The 21,551-nt window shown below is 40.3% G+C and overlaps 1 protein-coding gene across 3 annotated transcripts in view; it reads left to right on the top strand.

Annotated features, from left to right (window-relative positions):
- CD38 (CD38 molecule) overlaps positions 1-5,926 on the top strand; it is a 69,637-nt gene extending 63,711 nt beyond the window's left edge. For 2 of the 3 annotated variants that reach the window (XM_003927453.4, XM_074395916.1), the window contains exons 6-8: positions 150-242; positions 571-657; positions 3,687-5,926. In XM_003927453.4, coding sequence (XP_003927502.1) covers positions 150-242; positions 571-657; positions 3,687-3,750 — 244 coding nt within the window. In that variant the 3' untranslated portion in view covers positions 3,751-5,926. The remainder of the gene's footprint in view (positions 1-149; positions 243-570; positions 658-3,686) is intronic. The other variant, XM_074395915.1, reaches the window with a different exon arrangement.
- The last annotated feature ends 15,625 nt before the right edge of the window (positions 5,927-21,551 follow it).

Raw genomic sequence — 21,551 nt, forward strand, 5'->3', positions numbered from 1 at the left:
GCTGAATAAAAACGTGTTATTAATTTGCGATTTGATGGGTCAACTCCAAAAGACAGGTCCTAGACAGTACCATCCTGCCTACTGGTTTTTAAGGGAGCGTGGATGCTTTAGTTTGGGGTTGACAGTATTCTTTGCTTCTTCTATTTTAGCACTTTTGGGAGTGTGGAAGTCCATAATTTGCAACCAGGGAAGGTTCACACACTACAGGCCTGGGTGATGCATGATGGAAGAGGAGATTCCAGGTATATCTTACTACTTTGTACCCAAGGGATATTTCATGAATCAGTTCATGAAAGAATCCACAGTGACAAGAACTCATTGGGAGCAAACTGACCCAGAAAATGAATGTACATGAATCTCATCCCAACAGCCTCTTAATTTTATTTCTGCAAAGGATATTTACCTGCTGCACACTTCAGCTCTCCTGCTGACCCGGGAGCTCTGAGACACTGGGCTTCTGCTTTGCCTCTTTATCTAAGGGTCTTGTCCAGGGCCTGCTACAAAAACAAACAAAGAGACTCAAAACATGTTTGTGAGGTCTTGTAATATTCTTTCTTCTTTCTTCCCCAGAGACTTATGCCAGGATCCCTCTATAAAAGAGCTTGAATTGATTATAAGCAAAAGGAATATTACATTTTCTTGCAAGAATATCTACAGGTAATTGATTTCTTCTTGAAGAAAAAAAAAAATGACTGTCTTGCCATCTGTAGAATTTCCTTTTATCCTCAGCTTCCTCTGAGTTTGGAGGGCTGTGGGAATCTTTCTTAGGGCTTGATGATGATCTCAGATGGCAGCCTCTGGTGATCTCTGTCCCTCCTTCCAAACCTAGTCCAGAAGGTTTTCCTAGCTAGTGGTCTTCACTTGGCCACCTTTCGCCAACCTTCTCTACTGGTCCCCGGTACGACTTGCCTCTAAAGCTGATACAACCTTTGACAGCATATTTACTGGTTCCCAGTGTGAGTGGCCCAGCCCAGGGTTCACCGACCCGCTAGTTTCAGGAGAGCAAAGGAATGATTTGCTAAGCCCTTTCTCCCAAGCTGTAAAATCCTTGTGACTTGACACCATTTTGCATCTGAAGCTTCCTTAGTTGGATCTCAGGACAAATGCCTAACACGCTATAAGGTGTCGTATGGCAGTCTACCAAGATCTATCTTTTTTAATAAAAAAATAAAGTATTTAAAAAATTTTACTAATAATTTTTATTAGAAAACAGTTTAAAATTACAGATAGATACATATTTTTAAAGTCACCTATAATTCTAGTTTCAAAACTAAGACCCCCTCACTCATTTTTAAGCAGTTGTGACCAATGGTGTAGATAGGGACTCACTGGTAGAAGCATCTTTGGAGATTTTCCCACATGTAATAGCTTGGAACAAGATTGATGCAGAAAGGAAAAGTCATTCAAAGAAGGTAGAAGCTGAGATGCTAGAATATTGTTCCTGTCTCCTGCCATTACCTTCTCCTGTTAATCACATCAGAAAAGCAGAAGCATAGATTTAAGGGATTCTTCTGATAGCTTTAGTTTCCCAAATGACCCTAATTCCTCATTGGTCAGCTTGCTTCTATCTGGAAACTGCCAGGAAAGGATGTGAGTATTCTACAGCTGTTATATAGGGAAACAGAAATAACGAATGAAGGAGCCACTGTAAAAAAAATCTTTCAGATATCTGACCAGTCTAAGCTGTTCAAAGACGAGTTGCATGGAGAAAATAGAATAGTAGAAACCTGGATAAAGACTGGGAAATAAAGATGCCCTTATTCCCAATACTCTTTATTTTTTTTTCTTGTTTTAAACATTAACCTTTTTTTCATAAATGACCAGAGGGCCTTTATATTACAATTCATCAAACTCCTCATTTGTGTCTGCTCTAGTATCCAAGTGAGCTCACTCATTCTTCATCTGGAAAAAAAATATGGGCATGGCTTCCATTTGGACTTGTACAGACAGTGGTCCATGTGGGAGGCAGGTCATTTATAAGCCAACACTTATTATTCAGAGCATCAGATCATGCGACTTTAAACTTGGGTATTGTCTTGAAATCACTGTTCATTTTCTCCAACCATGAAGCTGTAATATATTCAGTATGACTCTTTTAATGACTGGATTGGCAGGACCCCTTGTTGTGTCTAACTGCCGTGTGGCTTTAAAGAACAGTTGTTTGTCTCTAGGGGAGCCCAAGGTGAATGTCATGGATACAGACATAGACTGTAGTTTAAATGTCTCCATTCCAAACATACCTTTTCATTTTAGCAAACTTCTGTCCAGCGCTTTCGATGTTATTATTTAATAATCAAACACCTCTTCCTTCCAGAAGTATAATTATATACATACATATATGTATATATTAGATCTAAACAAATTAGACTTCCTAATGACTCTAATATGATCCCTTAATAAATTTCATCACTTAGAGACAAACACTATTAACATGTATATTTCCAAGCCTCTTTTTTTTTTTAATACACACACTCATGGTCCTGATAAAATGTATATGGAGTTTCTTAACATGTTTATGTGTTTTAACCAGTGGAATCAATGATGGATATCATAAAATTAGCGGTCAGCATGATTTATCTGGCTAGGCCCTCTAGTGGCATTTAAAAAAAAAACCCTAAAGGGTACATTAATTCCTGTATGTTACTTCAAAACATCAAAATGTTCTCTCTCAATCAAAATGTTACTCTCTCCATCAAAATATTATTTGATAGATGAAAAGTAATGTCCATTTTATGGGGACGTTGGATATGAATACTTACATATCCACGGAGAGAGATCATCTTAACGCATAGGTACTACTACTTTTTCAAAATTGAATTCCCAATTAGAAACTGGAATTAATAAACATAGTCATATTATCCTCATTTAATGTAAAGCAAAGGTAGCTTCAAAAATCCTAGTCTTAGAAAGATTTCTTTTCCATAGCAGCATTTCCTTAATAAAGAGGATACTTTGTTTTCCCAGAATATCTTCATGAGGGGATCTCAGGTTACCATATTGGTGACGATGGAGTGACTCTATATGTAGAACTGCTGTACCCAACTGGTCATGACAGTTGACTGGGGGTGAGCCTGAGGTGACCCATCACAAGGGCAGGTTCTGATACCTCTTCCTTCCAGAAGCCCAGGGGTGTTGGCAGTTGCTTCTAAGGATCTCCCTCTTCCTTGGCTCATATTTAGCAAAATCACATTTAAAGAATCTCCTTCCTCACTGTCTACCATCCCCCTATTCATGTGCCAGCCACTCCCATTGGGTCCTGTTGCTTTAACCAATTTTTGTGAAAATAATAGCCATTCTCTTGTTAGATGCTTATCTAAGGTTTGTTCTGTGCAAAGGAAGTTTGGTCTCCTGGCTGAGGATCTCCAGCCTTTCCCAGAGGGTCTATAACCTCTGCCTTTTACCCTGGATCCAACACTCCCTCAGGAATCTTCTGAAGAGAATGAAGCAAATTAGCCACAGAAATTGTGGGGGTCCCTGGCCTTGGTTGCTGCTCCTGCTGTGTTTTGATCATCAGCTGACAGGGACAGCTCCTCTCCTGATGTGTCACTGCAGGAGATGTATTTGTATGGATGCTAAGTGGTCTGTGCATATTGTTATAGCTAAAAAGGGGGTTTCCTCCATTAGCAAATTGGACCACAGATGTATTCTATGGCCTCTTGATTTCCTTTTTTGCTTTCTTGTCATAGACCTGCCAAGTTTCTTCAGTGTGTGAAAAATCCTGAGGACTCATCTTGCATATCTGAGATCTGAGCCAGTCGCTGTGGTGTTTTACCTCCTTGACTCCTTGTGGTTTATGTCAACATACACGACTCAGCAGACTTGCTGGTGCAGAGCTGAAGATTTTGGAGGGTCCTCCACAATAAAGTCAACACCAGAGACAGAAGCCTTTTCCCCCAAAGTCTTAAAATAACTTACATCATCAGCATTGCTTTTATTGTGATCTATCAATAGTCAAGAAAAATTATTGTGTAAAATTAAAATGAAAGTTTTATATTAATCCTTTTTACTGAAAAATGACCACACCAAACCTCTCTTATTAGAACAGGCAAGTGAAGAAAATGAATGCTCAAGTTTTCAGAAAGCATTACATTTCCAAATGAATGGCCTTGTTGCATGATGTATTTCTGTGCTCTTCTTTTCCCCCTGTAGTTCTAACATGGGTATCTTTGCCATCTCTGGCCCAGGGACTTCCTGACCTACATGTATAAATACTCCCTCACCACGTATATGGCTCTTCTTATAAGTGACTTCTCTATTGGGTTACTGGTTGCTCATAAACCTCATATTTTACTCATAAATGTGCTACTACTCCCTGTCTCCCTACTCCATTCTCATTTGCTGTAAAAATTTCTCTTACCATCCCAACTTTCACTCACCATCATGCTTACCCAAAGGCTGTGGGAATGACCTGGGTTTTAATGCCCCTTTTCTAACTTCCCGAGGCTCACCATTTTTCTATTGTAATGGCTCTTGACCTTATGATGTTTGAGGCACATTTTCAAATATAGTCATTTGATTTTAGACTGAATACTTGAAAGGACAAACACACACACACACACACACACACACACACACACAAATATATGTAAGTGCATGTGACTGCATACATACACACGCCTGTATACAGTCATATGATATATATGCGCACACACACATGCCTATATACATACTATGTCACTTAACAATGGAAATATGTTCTGAGAAATGCATCACTAGGTGATTCTGTCATTGTGTGAACATCATAGATTGTATTTACACAAACCTAGATGGTATAGCCTCCTACACACCTGGCTACATGGTATAACCTTTTGTTCCTAGGCTACAAACCTGTACAGCATGTGATTGTACTGAATACTGCAGGCAATTTTAACACAATGATGAATGTTGGTATATCTAAACATAGAAAAAGTGAACATGCAGTATGATAATCTTATGAGACCACCATCATGTATGTGGTCCATCATCTGGTCCATTGTTGGCTGAAAAACAGTTATGAGGCACATGATTGTATATATCCTTTCCTGTTACAAAAACAGTGTCTCTCAGTCCACAGTAATTACAGCATTCAGTAGGTCTTACTTTAGCCCTGAGTCACCATTTGTGTCAACCTGCTTAGTGCCACGTCCAAATCTCTTACGTAACCAGCAGACCAAGCTAGCAAATAATTTGGCAAAACATATTGTTTCTTTGGCTTTGTCTTGGCAACTTTCTGTGCCTTTCGTAGCTCGTGTTTGGAGGAAGCTCAACCCGTGTCTGCAGACTGTGATACAAAGGGGACAGCATCAATTTGCTTCTTGGTGCCTTGTTCTTCCTTAGAACAATTCCTAAATCGGTAACTTGAGTTTCTCAGGAAGATTCCATACTGTACAGAAAAACTGCTTTTATGAGTTTTTAAAAGGCAAATTGTTGTATGTGCCCGATAATTTTTATGTATGACAAATAAAAATTGTATAAAGTAAAATATTAAAATACACCTAGAATACTGTATGACTTTAAGTCATTTTAGAAACACACTGCTATTTTCTCACAGTTTTTCTTAGAATAATGAAGCAATTAATTTACTTATACTATGAAGAGTCATCATTTTAATATATATTTTAAGCAATCCACCGAGAACTCAGTAGCCAGCTGAAAGGTGCTGTGTAGAGAGGTGGTGATTAGCTGGGCCTTAGCTCACACACACAAAGCACAATAGGCTTTGAACTATCCCCCAACAGGGCATTTATCCTTGAACTTGATTCAGAGAAGCACACATTACCATTCTCTCATTGGAATGCAAGTAGCAGAAGGCAGTGAAAACTATGGAATTAATTAAGAGACAGGTGACACATTGGGCAAGTTTATTAACATCTGTGACTGTCTAGTTTGAAATATATTTGTAACAGACAAAAGTGAATCATACAAACAATAAAAGTATAATAAAGACTGTGTTGAATAATTATTTTTAAAAGAGTTGTTTCCGGGTTTGAAAGAATTAAGGGACATGTTAAGTGGGTAGCACCCCACAGAAAACAAGACCTCCCACCTACTGCACCCCGTGATTGAGTGAGTTAGGTAGCTGGGGAAAGGATAGGTCACTGTCCTGGTGTGTCTCATTGGTGGAGTAAGTGGGAATAGATGCCAACAAGAGTCCAATGCTGCTGTCTACAAAGATCTGAGAGTCCTTACTCACACCTCTTTATCGCTTGACACATCGAAGATGAAAGAATGTTGTTTTTCAGTAGGAGTCTCACATTTGAGAATCACATCATGACACATCTTTTGTTCTCTATTAACAAGACTCACCTTGAGACTCAGCAGGATTTAATGTAATTACATCAAAATGTGTGATTTTTTTTTTAACTTTTAAGTTCAGGCATACATATGCAGGCTTGTTGCATAGATAAACTTGTGTCATGGGGGTTTGTTGTACAGATTTTTTTTTTTTTTTTTGAGATGGAGTCTCCCTTTGTTGCTGGGCTGGAGTGCAGTGGCGCAATCTGAGCTCACTGCAACCTCCACCTTCCAGGTTCAAGTGATTCTCTTAGCCTCCTGAGTAGCTGGGATTATAGGCCCGTGCCACCATGCCCAGCTAATTTTTTCATATTTTTAGTAGAGATGGAGTTTCAACCTGTTGGCCAGGATGGTCTCAATCTCCTGACCTCATGATCCACCTGCCTTGGCCTCCCAAAGTGCTGGGATTATGGGTGTGAGCCACTGCACCCTATCTGTTGTACAGATTATTTCATCACCCAGGTATTAAGCCTAGTACCCATTAGTAATTTTTCTTGATCCTCTCCCTCCTCACACCCTCCATCCTCAAACAAGCCCCAGTGTTTGATGTTCCTCACTATGTGTTCAAGAGTTCTCATCATTTAGCTCCCATGCATAAGTGAGAATAGGAGGTATTTGGTTTTCTGTTCCTGCATCAGCTTGTTAAGGATAATGGCCTTCAGTCCCATCCACATTCCTGCAAAGGACATGATCTTGTGTGTGATACTTAATAAGTGACATAAACATGGAACAATACTTAAAGACTTGGTGCAAAAGACCTGGCAGGGTGACTCAAGCCTCCCACTTTGGGAGGCTGAGGAGGGAGGATTGCCTGAGCCCAGGTGTCCAAGACCAGCCTGGGCAACATAGTGAGATCTCATCTTTGAAAAAAATTTAAACAAAAATTAATCAGGTGTGGTGGTATGTTCCTGTAGCTATTTGAGAGGCTGAGATGAGAGGATTGCTTGAGCACAGGAGGTCAAGGCTGAAGTGAGCTGAGATTGTGCCACTGCACTCCAGCCTGGGTGATAGATGTTTAGACACTGTCTCAAAAACAACAACAAAGAAAACACACACACAAAACAACAACAACAACAACAACAACAAAATCAAAAAAATCTTGATGCAAAATGCAGACCCACAGAAAAGAGAAAACCAAAGTTTATTGTTTTTGTTATTTTTATTTATTTATTTTTTGAGACAGAGTCTCATTCTATTGCCAAGTGGGAGTGCAGTGGTGCCATCTTGGCTCACTGCAACCTTCGCCTCCTGGGTTCAAGTGATTCTCGCGACGCCCAGCTAATTTTTGTATTTTTAATAGAGATAGGGTGTCATCATGTTGGCCAGGATGGTCTTGATCCCTTGACCTTGTGATCTGCCAGCCTTGGCCTCTCAAAGTACTGGAATTACAGATGTGAGCCACCACACCTGGCCAAGAAAACCAATGTTTATTATACAGGGCACTTCGCATATTGTATCAGCCTGTGATCTCAGCTGCGACAACAGAACATCACTCTGGCTGTGTGTTAGTCAGGGTTCTCTAGAGGGACAGAACTAATAGAATAGATGTGTCATGAAAGGGAGTTTATTAAGGCACATTGACTCACACAATTACAAGGTGAAGTCCCACAATAAGCTGAGGAGCAAGGAAACCAGTCCGAGTCCCAAAATCTCAAAAGCAGGGGAGCCAACAGTGCAGCCTTTAGTCTGTGGCCAAAGGCCCTAGAGCCCCTGTCAAACCACTGGTTTGGCTCCAAGAGTCCAAAAGCTGAAGAACTTGGAGTCTGATGTGTGAGGGCAGGAAGCATTCAACATGGGAGAAAGATGGAGGCCAGAAGACTCAGCCAGAATAGTTCTCTCATGTTCTCTGCCTTCTTTTATCCTTGCTGCATTGGTAGCTGATTAGATGGTGCTCACCTAGACTGAGGGTGGGTCTGCCTCTCCCAGACCACTGACTTAAATGGTTTTTTTTTTTTTTTTGAAACGGAGTTTTGCTCTTGTTACCCAGGCTGAAGTGCGATGGCGCGATCTCAGCTCACCGCAACCTCCGCCTCCTGGGTTCAGGCAATTCTCCTGCCTCAGCCACCCGAGTAGCTGGGATTATAGGCATGCGCCACCATGCCCAGCTAATTTTTTGTATTTTTAGTAGAGACGGGGTTTCACCATGTTGACCAGGTTGCTCTCGATCTCTCGACCTTGTGATCCACCCGCCTCGGCCTCCCAAAGTGCTGGGATTACAGGCTTGAGCCACCGGGCCCGGCCAAATGTTAATCTTCTTTGGCAACACCCTCACAGACATACCCAGGAACAATACTTTGCAGCCTTTAATTCAATCAAATTGACAATATTAACCATCACAGGCTGAAAATGAATTTTCCAAAAACTATCAAGAGCTTATAGATTCTCTAGGAAGTCAAGAAAATAGTTTGAAGCCACCTAGTCAAGAATAACACTCCAGATTACTCCACTGGGTTGTCAGGTAGAAAAGTTGCCACTTGCCCTGCAGACACTCAGCTTTCGCTCTATCGCTGCCAGAACACAGATGTGGCTATTTCTGGGAATAGAAGTAACCAAAGAAAATGGTAGATAGTGCATGGTGCCCACTTTCCTTCCTCACCAGCCACAGATTGATGGTTGCACAGATCTGTTTGGTGTGTAGGGCCTAATACAGGTAAAATGCTTAGGACAGAGCTCAGTTTTTCTGTCTGTAAAATGGGAGTGATAAAAGTGTCTATCTTTTTGGGTTGTTTTGAGCATTAAGTAAGGTGATATGTGCTAAATTCTTAGAATAATGCTTAAAATATATGAAGAAATGTATCAATATTAGTTAGCTTTGTTTTTTTTTGGGGGGGGGACCTGTTATTATTCTGGAGGAAATTCCTTGACCAGCCTAACTAGTTTAGATGCTGAGACCCTGAGGCTTTTGGGGCATTGGAGAAGAGGGTAGAGAAGGGCTCTCCTGCCAACCAAGACTATAGGAACAGCTATAGTCTCTCACAAGCTTTGAATCATCCTATATGGTTAGAACTTTCCCACCCAAGAGAGAAATGGGCCAGATACTTTTCACTAATAGCTGACCCATTCCAAGCTGGGTTGACAAAATGCAGCGATAGACTCCAATGCTCACAAATCTAAGAAGTTCACATGTACAAATTTCACCTTCAAGCTGATCAAGGGTTCAACAGTCCCCTTTGGCACTGCCAATTCAAGACTCTGCTCTTCTGACTAGGTACTTACTGCTCTGATGATGGTTGAAATATGCAGCCTTCCCTGGTGCAATGGAGCCAGAAGACAAGATGTGCTGGGAGTAGAAATTTTCTCCCGGTGGAATCAGAGAACTGAAAGAACATTGAGAGAGCAGAAGAGCTAAGAAGAAATGGGAAAGTTGGCCCTGACCTTCTGCACAAGAACAAATCTCCCATTGTGAATAATATGTAATAATCATTCAGTTTTCCCAGTGTTGCCTTCCAGGGAATTTTCCTGCACTGATGGAATAATCAGATACAAGCTGGAGAGAGAGAGAGAGAGAGAGAGAGAGAGAGAGAGAGAGAGAGAGAGAGAGAGGAAGGAGAGAGAGAGAGAGAGAGAGAGAGAGAGAGAGAAGGAGAGAGAGAGAGAGAGAGAGAGAGAGAGAGAGAGAGAGAGACCCTGTGGGAGCTGCTGCTAAGTCTCAGATTCTTCTTAGACACTTCAGAATTGGATGACTTTGGCCCTGGGCCTCAGAAGTCATAAGCTTCTCCAGTGACAGCTTGTTTGGCTTGGTGCTGTGAGAGGAAGGAAGCAAGGTGGGATCTCATCAGACCTTCCTGCTGTCAGCCTTTTAGAACACGGGTGAGTCTCTGCTATCTGATGGGATTATTTTTAAAGTGTGTTGTTTTGGCTGGGTGTGGTGGCTCATGCCTGTATTCCAGCACTTTGGGAGGCTGAGGTTGGTGTATCACGAGACTATCCTGGCCAACATGGTGAAACCCATCTCTACGGAAAATACAAAAATTCACTGGGCATGGGGGTGCATGCCTGTAGTCCCAGCTACTTGGGAGGCTTTGACAGGAGAATCACTTCAACCCTGGAGATGGAGGTTGCAGTGAGCCGAGATAATGCCAATGCACTCCAGCCTTGTGGCAGAGTGAGACTTCACAAAAATCACAAGCATTCCTATATACCAATAACAGATTTAAAAAGAGCCAAATTATGAGTGCACTCCCATTCACAATTGCTACAAAGAGAATAAAATATCTAGGAATACAACTTACAAGAAATGTGAAGGACTTCTTCAAGAACTACAAACCACTGCTCCAGGAAATAAGAGAGGACACAAACAAATGGAAAAACATACCATGCTCATGGTTAGGAAGAATGAATATTGTGAAAATGGCCTTACTGCCCAAAGTAATTAATAGAGTCAATGCTATCCCCATCAAGCTACCACTGACTTTCTTCACAGAATTGGAAGAAAATGACTTTAAATTTCATATGAAAACAAAAGAGAACCCACATAGTCAATACAATCCTAAGCAAAAAGAACAAAGCTGGAAGCGTCATGCTACCTGACTTCAAACTATACTACAAGGCTACAGTAATCAAAATGGCATGGTACTGGTACCAAAACAGATATATAAACCAATGGAACAGAACAGAGACCTCAGAAATACCACTACACATCTACAACCACCTGATCTTTGACAAACCTGGCAAAAACAAGCAATGGGGAAAGTATTATCTATTTAATAAATGGTGGTGGAAAAACAGGCTAACTGTATGCAGAAAGTTGAAACTGGAGCCCTTCTTTGCACCTTATACAAAAATTAACTCAAGATGGATTAAAGACTTAAATGTGAGACCTAAAACCATAAAAATCCTATAAGAAAACTTAGGCAATACCATTCAGGACATAGGCATGGGCAAAGACTCTATGACTAAAACACCAAAAGCCATGGCAACAAAAGCCAAAATAGACAAATGGGTTATGATTAAACTAAAGAGCTTCTGCACGCAAAAGAAACTATCATCAGAGTGAACAGGCAACCTACAGAATGGGAGAAAATTTTACTCATCTGACAAAGGGTTAATATCCAGAATCTACAAAGAACTTAAACTTACAAGAAATAACCCCATCAAAAAATGGGCAAAGGATATGAACAGACATGTCTCAAAAGGAGACATTTATGCAGCTAACAACAATATGAGAAAAGTTTGTCACTGGTCATTAGAGAAATGTAAATCAAAACCACGATGAGATACCATCTCATACCAGTTAGAATGGCGATCATCAAAAAGTCAGGGGACAACAGATGCTGGAGAGGATGTGAAAGCTTTTACACTGTTGATGGGAGTGTAAATTAGTTCAACCATTGTGGAAGACAGTGTGGTGATTCCCCAAGGATCTAGAACTAGAAATATTATTTGATCCAGCATTCCCATTACTGGGTATATATCCAAATCATTCTATTATAAAGACATATGCACATGTATGTTTATTGCGGCACTGTTCACAATAGCAAGGATTTGGATCCAAACCAAATATTCATCAATGAATGACTGGATAAAGAAAATGTGGCACATATATCCCATGAAATACTATGCAGTCATAAAAAAGGATGAGTTTATGTCCTTTGCAGGGACATGGATGAAGCTGGAAACCATCATTTTCAGCAAACTGACACAAGAACAGAAAACCAAACACCACATATTCTCACTTATAAGTGGGAGTTGAACAATGAGAGCACATGTACACAGGGAGGGGAACATCACACACCAGAGCCTGTCACAGGGTGACGGTATAGTAACCAAAACAATATGGTGTTATTGGTATAAAAACCAACACATAGACCAACAGAACAGAAGAGATAACCTAGAAATGAATACATGTATTTATAGCCAACTGATTTTCACCAAAAGCTCCAAGAACATACATTGGAGAAAGGACACTCTCTTCAATAAATGGTGCTGGGAAAATTGGACATCCATATGCAGAAAAATAAAACTGTACTTCCATCTCTAATCATACACAAAAAAATCCACTCAAGATGCATTAGATAGTTAAACACAAAACCCTAAACTATAAAACTACTAGAGGAAAACACAGGGAAAACACTTCTGGTCTAGGCAAAGATTTTGTGGCTAAGACCTCAAAAACATGGGCAACAAAAGCAAAAATTGACAAATGCGACTACATTAGAATACAAAGCTTCAGCACAGAAAATAATCAACAGAGTAAAGAGACAAGTAAGACATTCTGTTCAATAATATCACCAAACTGGGAGTGCGTGTATATGTTTTGAATCAGAAACTTCTAAGCCAATATAAAACTTTAGAGCCAGGTAAAGGGTATATTTCAAGTCCATTCTATTCAGCAGGTTCAGGACTAGGGTAAACAAGAGGGGCTTTGGGAGCACAAAATCTAAGGAGACGTCATTCTCGGGTTGCACAAGTTCCCTAAACATCATATTCATCTACCTTAATCCTGTCCCTGCCATTCAACATGTAGCTTATCACTAGATGATGTTTTAAAAGACTATTTTTGGTTCATTTTTAAAGAGGCAGTCTTTAAGGATTTTTCATTGAAGAATTCAAAATGTGTAAAAGTTTTCTAAACACACCGATTGATATTTAAATAAACCATAGAAGGAGACCCACCAGAAATAATCTAAGCAAATGGGAAAATTCAGTTAATATTATTGAAACACTGCTAAGATGGTTCCAGGAAACATAATTTATACAATGCAATAAAACCTCTTATATGTTGTAGAATAAGAAAAATGATTGCTTTTTGGTATAATAGTTAACTATATTTAATTACTTCTGTTCTTTTCATAAATTCATAACTAAATAATTATTAATATACCAAATAATAAATGAATATATCTTCTCTTTCAATACTTCTTAAAGAGATTTTTATTTGTTTTGCTTTATTCTGAGAGGTTTTTATTCACAAGTGGAAAAACTTGTGAATGTTTTTCCGTATTTCTGCTAAGTGTTTTGCTGTCCAGCAAATCAGCAAATAATTTATGGTCTCTTGAAATGTGCAGAGGGCTGCAATCTGATTGCCTTCTACCACCTTCACAGGACTTCAAGAACAAGCCATTTTGTCCCATCTGTGATTAGTCCATGAGGAATAATTTTTTTTCTAAATCATCAGCATAATGGTTCAATATAGAAAACAAGCTGGGTGTGGTGGCTCACACCTGTAATCCCAGCACTTTGGGAGGATGATCACCCAAGATAAGGGGTTTGAGACCAGCCTGGCCAACATGGTGAAACTCTGTCTCTACTAAAAATACAAAAATTAGCCAGGTGTGGTGGTGGGTGGCTGTAATCCCAGCTACTTAGGAGGTTGAGGCAGGACAATCACTTAAACCTAGGAGGTAGAGGTTGCATTGAGCCAAGATCGTGCCATTGCACTCCAGCCTGGGCAATAGAGTGAGACTCCATCTCAAAAAAAAAAAAAAAAAAAAAAAGAGAAAAGAGAAAAACAAGAAAAAAGAAAACCAGTCTAGGTCATAACCTGTTTCAAATCACCAATCATGATGTGGAGCTGTGGGCCTCCATGAAGAAACTGTCTTAAAGGAGGGGCATGGAAGGGTGCCTTTAGCTAGGTGTTTGAAATTCCCATGTTTTAAACAGTGGTTGGATGACAAGACTGTCTTGCAGCAGCCGATGTAACCCCTTAGCTAGAGTTGTCCGGTAGAAGGAGCACTGGTCTTCTGGTCTTGAACAGACAACGGCCTACTTGCCCCAGTTTGTACCCCCAGAACTGTCCTAGTTTTTGCACTGAAAGTCTTACATTTGGGAAATCCTCAATGTTTCAGGCAAGTGGAATGATTTGTCATCCTTACCTGGAGTCAGAGACATAAGCTAGTTGTGGGACTTTGAGACTTTGAGCCACTTTTCCATAAACTAATTGTGGGGCTTTGAGCACATCACTTCATTTATCAGAGTTTTTTGCCTTGTGCATAAAATAGACATGGTGGCACCTCTGTCCCAGGCCTGTTGTGGAGATCCCATGTGAAAATGGTTCCTGGGACTCAGGAGGAGCTCAAGAATTCATGGTTAAGTTTACGTTTATTATTGGCTTCTAGTATCAAGGCAATAATCCCTACCAGTGACTATAATGGTCTGCTACTCAGTGAAATGGGATCCTCAGATATTTGTAACTCAAGCATGCCTTTCCCTTAATAACAAAAGAAAATTCTGAGCCTTGGTAGATTAAACTATGACCCAAGCTAAGGCCTGACATCTGATTATGGTGGTAACTGTATCTTGTGTTTGGTTTCAAGGCTGTAGTATATCTTCAAGTTTTTTGAAGTATTCAATGTCATATCAGGGAGATTTATAAGACAAACCATTAATGTTTAATTTCATTTTCAGAAAACCATGTTTTTGAGTTACAATATGGGTGTCATCTGATTTTCAAGAAACTCAGGAGAAGCAAGGCCAAGTTTCAACTTGAAAAAGGGATCTAGGCTTTTCCATTTTCTGTATCATTAAGGGCACTGACCTTGGCTCATTAAAGACATATAACCTGAAGGCTCGCTACTGGATGTGCTGCAAATATTATGGATTGATATAGAAGGGCAGTTGACCAGTTTTTCTGCATGAACGTTTTAAAATTTCATTTCTTTGCTGAAGACTAATGATTATTTTTCAGCAAGAGCCAGATAGGAGGCCACAGGACCTGTTGAGTCGTGAGTCCTGGTTCTGGATGGAGTCATTTGGTGCCTAGAATGCAAAAGTCTAAGGAACATCTCAAAAGACCAAACTGAAGTTCTGCAATAGCGATGTTATCTATAGGAGCAGCTGGGAAGTCACAAATCTTGTGCCTTCTGGCTCCATGACTCCTGAACACCAAGAGATTATAAAAAAGTAACATGGGGAATGATGGCTAGTTATCATTTAGCTACACCTACATTTTAGGAGGATGCACGTTCCTCTTGTAATCCCAATCTTGTGCTTTTTCATTCATATTAAAAAGGCAGTTTATGTCTCTGAGCAAGGAGGGAGTTCATTTCAGGGAGGCCCTAGTATCATCCTTGCTTCTAGTCAAACTAGAAGCTAAATTCCTCCCATAGTTAGCTTGACCTGTGCTCAAGAATGGGCATGGACAGCTAGCCTGGGAGGCTAGAGGCAAGACTGGAGTCAGCCATGCTAGTCCTCTCTCACTGTCATCAACTTTGCAAAAGTGGTTTCAAGACCAATGGAGCACAGAGATGACATATTTATGAAAGGGGGAATCATGAGGAAAACAGTGTAGTGTTAGATTTAAATCTGTGGGATCACCATGTACTCATATTTTGCAGATGCAAAATCACTAGCTACATTGTTGTTTTGCCATATTTAATTCCTCTGACATTTATTTTAATTCCTCTGTCGAGCGCTTACTGTATTTCAGACACTATAGTGAGTACTCAACATGAAATATTTCATTTAATCTGCCCCACTGTGCTTTGCAATATACAAGACTGGTATTTCAAAGGTGAGAAACTTGCTGTAGGTCTCATAGCTGTTAAAGGCAAAGCCTGACTGAGACCGGGTTTGGTCTGACCCCAGAATTGTGTTCATAATGACAGGGATAAATGAAGTGAGTAAATGAAAAACGTTTAAGGGCTGTATGCATTTGCTACGCTAAACTTGATCTGACTCCTAAAGTGAACAAGCTGTAAGGGGCAACAGAAGACCTTTGGGATCACCTAGCTCATCAATAAAAGTGTTTGTGCTCATTTGCCATGGAGCATATACTCAGGTAACAGGGAGGCAAGAACTGGGGTTTTAGATCCAGCTTGGCCAATCCCAGCTACACCACCCTGTGCAAGAACACTGGACCTCTCTGGGCCTCTGTTTCCTCATCTCTAAGTGAAAACAGCTGGACAACTGGAGGAGTCACAGGCTCCAATATCTACAGGGGTTGGCAGGTAACACAAATGAGTAAAATGGCCCTGTGACCTGGGTCCTATCTCTAGCGGCTTCAACTCAGTGTCACTAGGCAGATGTGAAGGCCTCAGGTCACTGAGTCTTCCAGCCACTCCAGAAAAGCCAGGAATCTAGACTTTTATGTGACATCTTTCAAATCTTAAATTAATTTTTAAAAATTGCATGAAGTACAGCAAACTGACACAAGAGCAGAAAATCAAACACCGCATGTTCTCACTCATAGGTGGGTGTTGATCAATAAGAACACATGGACACAGGGAGGGGAGCACTACACACTGGGGTCCGTTGGGGGGAAATAGGGGAGGGACGGGGGGTGGGGAGATGGGAAGAGATAGCATGGGGAGAAATGACAGATACAGGTGAGGGGAAGGAAGGCAGAAAACCACACTGCCATGTGTGTACCTATGCAACAATCTTGCATGTTCTTCACATGTACCCCAAAACCTAAAATGCAATAAAAAAAATTGCATGAGGTAAAAGAAAAACCTCCAAACCTCATAGCATACCCATATGTGGCCCTCAGGCCAACACTGTGATTCTATTTTATTTTATGTTACTTTAAGCTCTGGGATACATGTGCAGAACATGCAGGTTTGTTACATAGAGTATACATGGGATGTGGTGGTGTGCTGCACCTATCAACCCCTCATCTAGGTTTTAAGCCTTGCATGCATTAGGTATTTATCCTAATCCTCTCCCTTCTCTGCCCCCAACTCCCTGACAGGCCCAGGTGTGTGATGTTCCCCTCTCTGTGTCCACATATTCTCATTGTTCAACTCTCACTTACAAGTGAGAACATGTGGTGTTTGGTTTTCTGTTCCTGTTAGTTTGCTGAGAATGATGACTTCCAGCTTCTTCCATGTCCCTGCAAAGGACATGAATTCATTACTTTTTATGGCTGCATAGTATTCCATGGTGTATATATGCCACATTTTCTTTACCCAGTCTATCATTGATGGGCATTTGGGTTGGTTCCAAGTCTTTGTTATTGTAAATAGGGCTGCAACAAACATATGTGTGCATGTGTCTTTATAGTAGAATGCTTTATAATCTTTTGGGTATATACCCAGTAATGGGATTGCTGGGTCACATGGTATATCTGGTTCTAGGTCCTTGAGGAATCGTCACACTGTCTTCTACAACGGTTGAACAAATTTACACTCCCACCAACACAACACTGTGATTTTTAAACCAGATAAACTCTGAAATCCCAACAGGGACCCTTTCTTGGAAAAGAAATGGTCCCTCCAGGAATGGAGCAGCTGTTCTGTGCCATAAGCTGTGATGCTCAAAGCTGATTGTCTGCTCCATCTTCTCAGAGCTTTGCCAGGTGACACTGTCACAGTGGACAGTCCTGGTACCTCTTGGGCCACCATCTTCTTGCCTGTAGAATAAAGAGGCTGAATTTCTCTGGGGAAGAAGGAATAAAACTAGTATCTTTTGGGCATCTGTTATATGTCAGGAACTTCTTTCTTTCCTTCCTTCCTTCCTTCCTTCCTTCCTTCCTTCCTTCCTTCCTTCCTTCCTTCCTTCCTTCCTTCCCTCCTGCTTGCCTGCCTGCCTGCCTGCCTTCCTCCCTCCCTCCCTCTCTCCTTCCTTCTCTTTCTCACAAAACATTTTGAAAAATCTAGAAATACATGATAATGAAAATAAAACTCACCTGTAAACTTACCCTTCTCGATCCTCTGTGCTTTTTCTCTGCCTTTTTTTAATTAGTTTTAAATAATTGAATACATATCATATACACAATTTTCTGGCTTCATTTTTTCCCCTCAGTTTTTATTTTTATCAAATTTCATAAATGTCCATAGAATTAAATTGTTTTTGAAAAATGTGGAAAAAACCAATCTCTTTACCTCACTGACCCTGCTTCGCTCCTCATCAGAAACAAACTTCTTCAGCCCTTTTGCTGTTTCTTATTAGGTGGGAGTGCAGTGGCACAATTGCAGCTTCTTGCAGTTTTGACCTTCCAGGCTCAAGTGATCCTTCCACCTCAGCCTCCTGAGTAGCTGGGACCACAGGTGCATGCATGCCACCATGCCCAGATAATTTTTTTGTTCTTTGTAGAGACAGGGTCCTGCTATGTTGTCCAGACTGGTCTTGAACCCCTAGCTTCAAGAGATCCTCCAACCTCCACCCCTGAACGTGCTGGGATTACAGCATGAACTACCACACCTGATCAAGATGAGTTCAACAATTTTTTTTGTTCTAACATTTTATGATCCCCAAACCATGGAGTAAACAAATCATCTACCAGTGAATACAAGCGGTAAGAAATGCTGCTTTTGGGAGATTAACAGTAGCCTGGGAATCTGACAGATTCTATAAAAGAGAAAATTAGGTATACACACATTAGAATCAAGGAAGGGGACCTCCTGATGCACAGAAGCAAGAGACCAAAGCATCCTGGACCTCCCTTTTCTCACCACATGCCATTTAATCCCACACATTGCTAGCTTCTAGCAGTTCATAGCAATGATAATCACCCCCCATCCCAATCAGGGAGGCTTAACTCAAGCAGTTCTCTAATGAAGACCTATGATATCCTTGAAACTGGTGAATGCTGCCAATTCCTGGGAGTCTTCACTATATTTTTGTTTGTCCCAAGACCAGGGAAAGTCTGGAATGCTGTTTAAAGGGGTCTACTCTCCTGACTTCTCACTTTTGATATCCTTAGTTACACCATGTTCAATTAGATCAGATAGTGCCACCCAGGGTGTGACTTGGCCTCAGATCACCATAATTGGCGGACTCATAATTTGGAGTCAGTTTATCCGTACAGCTCACTGTTTTTCTTGGCTTTGCAAGAATGTATAAGCAACTGAAGGAAATTCCATAGAAGTGTCCACATTTCAATTAACCTTCAGGCTGACATTGTTTGAATTCAGTCAAAAGTTTTTTGCCAGAGAGATGTAATAAAATATACTTATTTGGGCCATCAGAAAAAAAATCAAAGCAAATACATTTTGGGGAAAGGAATCATACTCTAAAATACTTTGCCCACATTAGAATGACAGCGTACAAAATTTTCTTTCTGAGCCGGGCGCGGTGGCTCAAGCCTGTAATCCCAGCACTTTGGGAGGCTGAGGCGGGTGGATCACGAGGTCGAGAGATCGAGACCATCCCGGTCAACATGGTGAAACCCCGTCTCTACTAAAAATACAAAAAATTAGCTGGGCATGGTGGCGCGTGCCTGTAATCCCAGCTACTCAGGAGGCTGAGGCAGGAGAATTGCCTGAACCCAGGAGGCAGAGGTTGCGGTGAGCCAAGATTGCGCCATTGTACTCCAGCCTGGGCAACAAGAGCGAAACTCCGTCTCAAAAAAAAAAAAAAAAAAAAAAAAAAATAATAATAATAAAATAAAAAATAAATAAAAAAATAAAAAAATAAAAAAAATTCTTTCTGAATCGAAGACCAATATAATCAGTAAAGAAGATATTCTAAAGAAACTTGTGGCAAAGAAAAATAAATGAATATAATCTTTGGATAACAGATTCCAGGTTGGGCTGATAAAGAATGTCGGGATGTGTGGGGGTTGGTCCCAAACTCTGAGGTCAAGCTTTGTGTTCTTGATGTCTATGGTGTCCTTATCAAAGACCACATTGGGAAACTTTTATGTTCCTTCTGTCATGTAATCTGAGGTCAGTGGAAGTTTCTAAGAATCCCCTTTTATCATCTTAAAAATGCAAATGATTCATAAAAGAAACTCAGGCTACTTTCAGTACCAGAGAGTTAATGGCAACTCTGCATATTCTAACTCCTGAAACATTCAAAACGTGCTCTTCCACTTCTGTTGAAATGACATGTCTTATTTTTGTAGGTCTTGGGCTTTTCAGAGAATAGAGAGAAGAATTTGGAAATTCATGTCACATAAAATTAAAGAAAATGTATTAAAACGCTTGATGTAGTAAATATTTATGTAAGGCTGATTTATAAATTTTTTATAACTTTGTATCTAATTACAAAACAATATTTGGGAAATAGTCTGAGAAGAGAAAGAAGAATGTGAACATGATTTCTAACTCCACCACCCAGAATTAATCACCATTTTTATAGTTTTAGTGTAATGCCTAACTGAAGCCTGACAAAGAGTATGATCTCAAAAAGTATCAAGGCTTTATTATTATAAAATTTGTATAGGGCCATGTATATATAAATATAGGTATGAAGGGTTGGTGCAGTGAGGATGCAGTGAGGTGAGATCATGCCACTGCACTCCAGCCTGGGTGACGGAGTAAGACTCTGTCTCAAAAAAAAGGAAAAAAATAGTTGAAAACAGTCCTCATGCACTGAGTCTGAGACTCGGTCTGGATGGAGTCAGTTGGTGCCCAGAACGTAAAAGTCTGACAAATACCTCAGAAGACCAATCTTAAATTATATAATAGTGATGTTATCTATAGAAGTAAGTAGAGAAATCACAAATCTTGTGCCCTCTGGCTCCATGACTCCTGAGCAGCAAGAGATTATAAAAAGGTAAGATAGAACAATGGCTGGTTATCATTTAGCTACACCTACATTTTTGGAGGATCCCTATCCCTCTTATAATCCTAATCTTGTGGTTCCTCCTCTTACTTTTGGGAATGCCCTATTCTGTCCATGGAGTAGCTGTTCTTTCACCACTTTATTTTCTTAATAAAGTTGCTTTTGCTTTGCACTGTGGACTTGCCATGAATTCTTTCTTGTGTGAGATCCAAGAACCCTCTCTTGGAGTCTGGATCAGAATTTCTCTTTCCTGTAACAGTTTGATAACAAGGAAGAGAATGAGAAGGTAGAGACTTGATCTAGGTTGAAAGCCCTCTCCTTTAGGATTGATCCAAGCAGAGGCTCCTTTTCTTTGTTTTCTTTTTTAAATGAGATCAAAGTGCTCATTTTCAAATGGTAAGATGTACACATCCACCAATTAGGCAATCTCAGATTGATCAGAAAGGCATGATTTCTAGAAGCCTGGGGAAAATTCTAGTTCCCCACTGTGCTCTGGAAACTACCCAGGCTTCCTCTACCCACATTTACATTTTTATTTCTTAATTTTGTTCTCACTGTAGTGCTTTGACAAACATTTATGAAACTTACATCAGTCACTTTAGCAAGAGTTTCCATTTTCCATTCCTGGTTGTCCCCATGCTAAATATTGTGAGTTGTCACTTAGTAACAGAAATATAACCACCCTTTGATAACACTAATGGGAATAATTGACATTTTCTTGGTGATTCTCTGGATGTTTAGGATGATAAAAGATCCCAAAAGCTGTGTCATACCTCAATAACTGAGTCCAAGTGCACATTTGGATTGTCCTCACGCTGCAAAGCAGAGTGTGTGTTTGGTAGGTTTCCAGCTAATTTGATTAATTAACTAGCCAACACAGAAATCTGGCT

This window comes from Saimiri boliviensis, chromosome 3 (genome assembly GCF_048565385.1).
Source record: "Saimiri boliviensis isolate mSaiBol1 chromosome 3, mSaiBol1.pri, whole genome shotgun sequence".
Lineage (NCBI taxonomy): Eukaryota > Metazoa > Chordata > Mammalia > Primates > Cebidae > Saimiri > Saimiri boliviensis.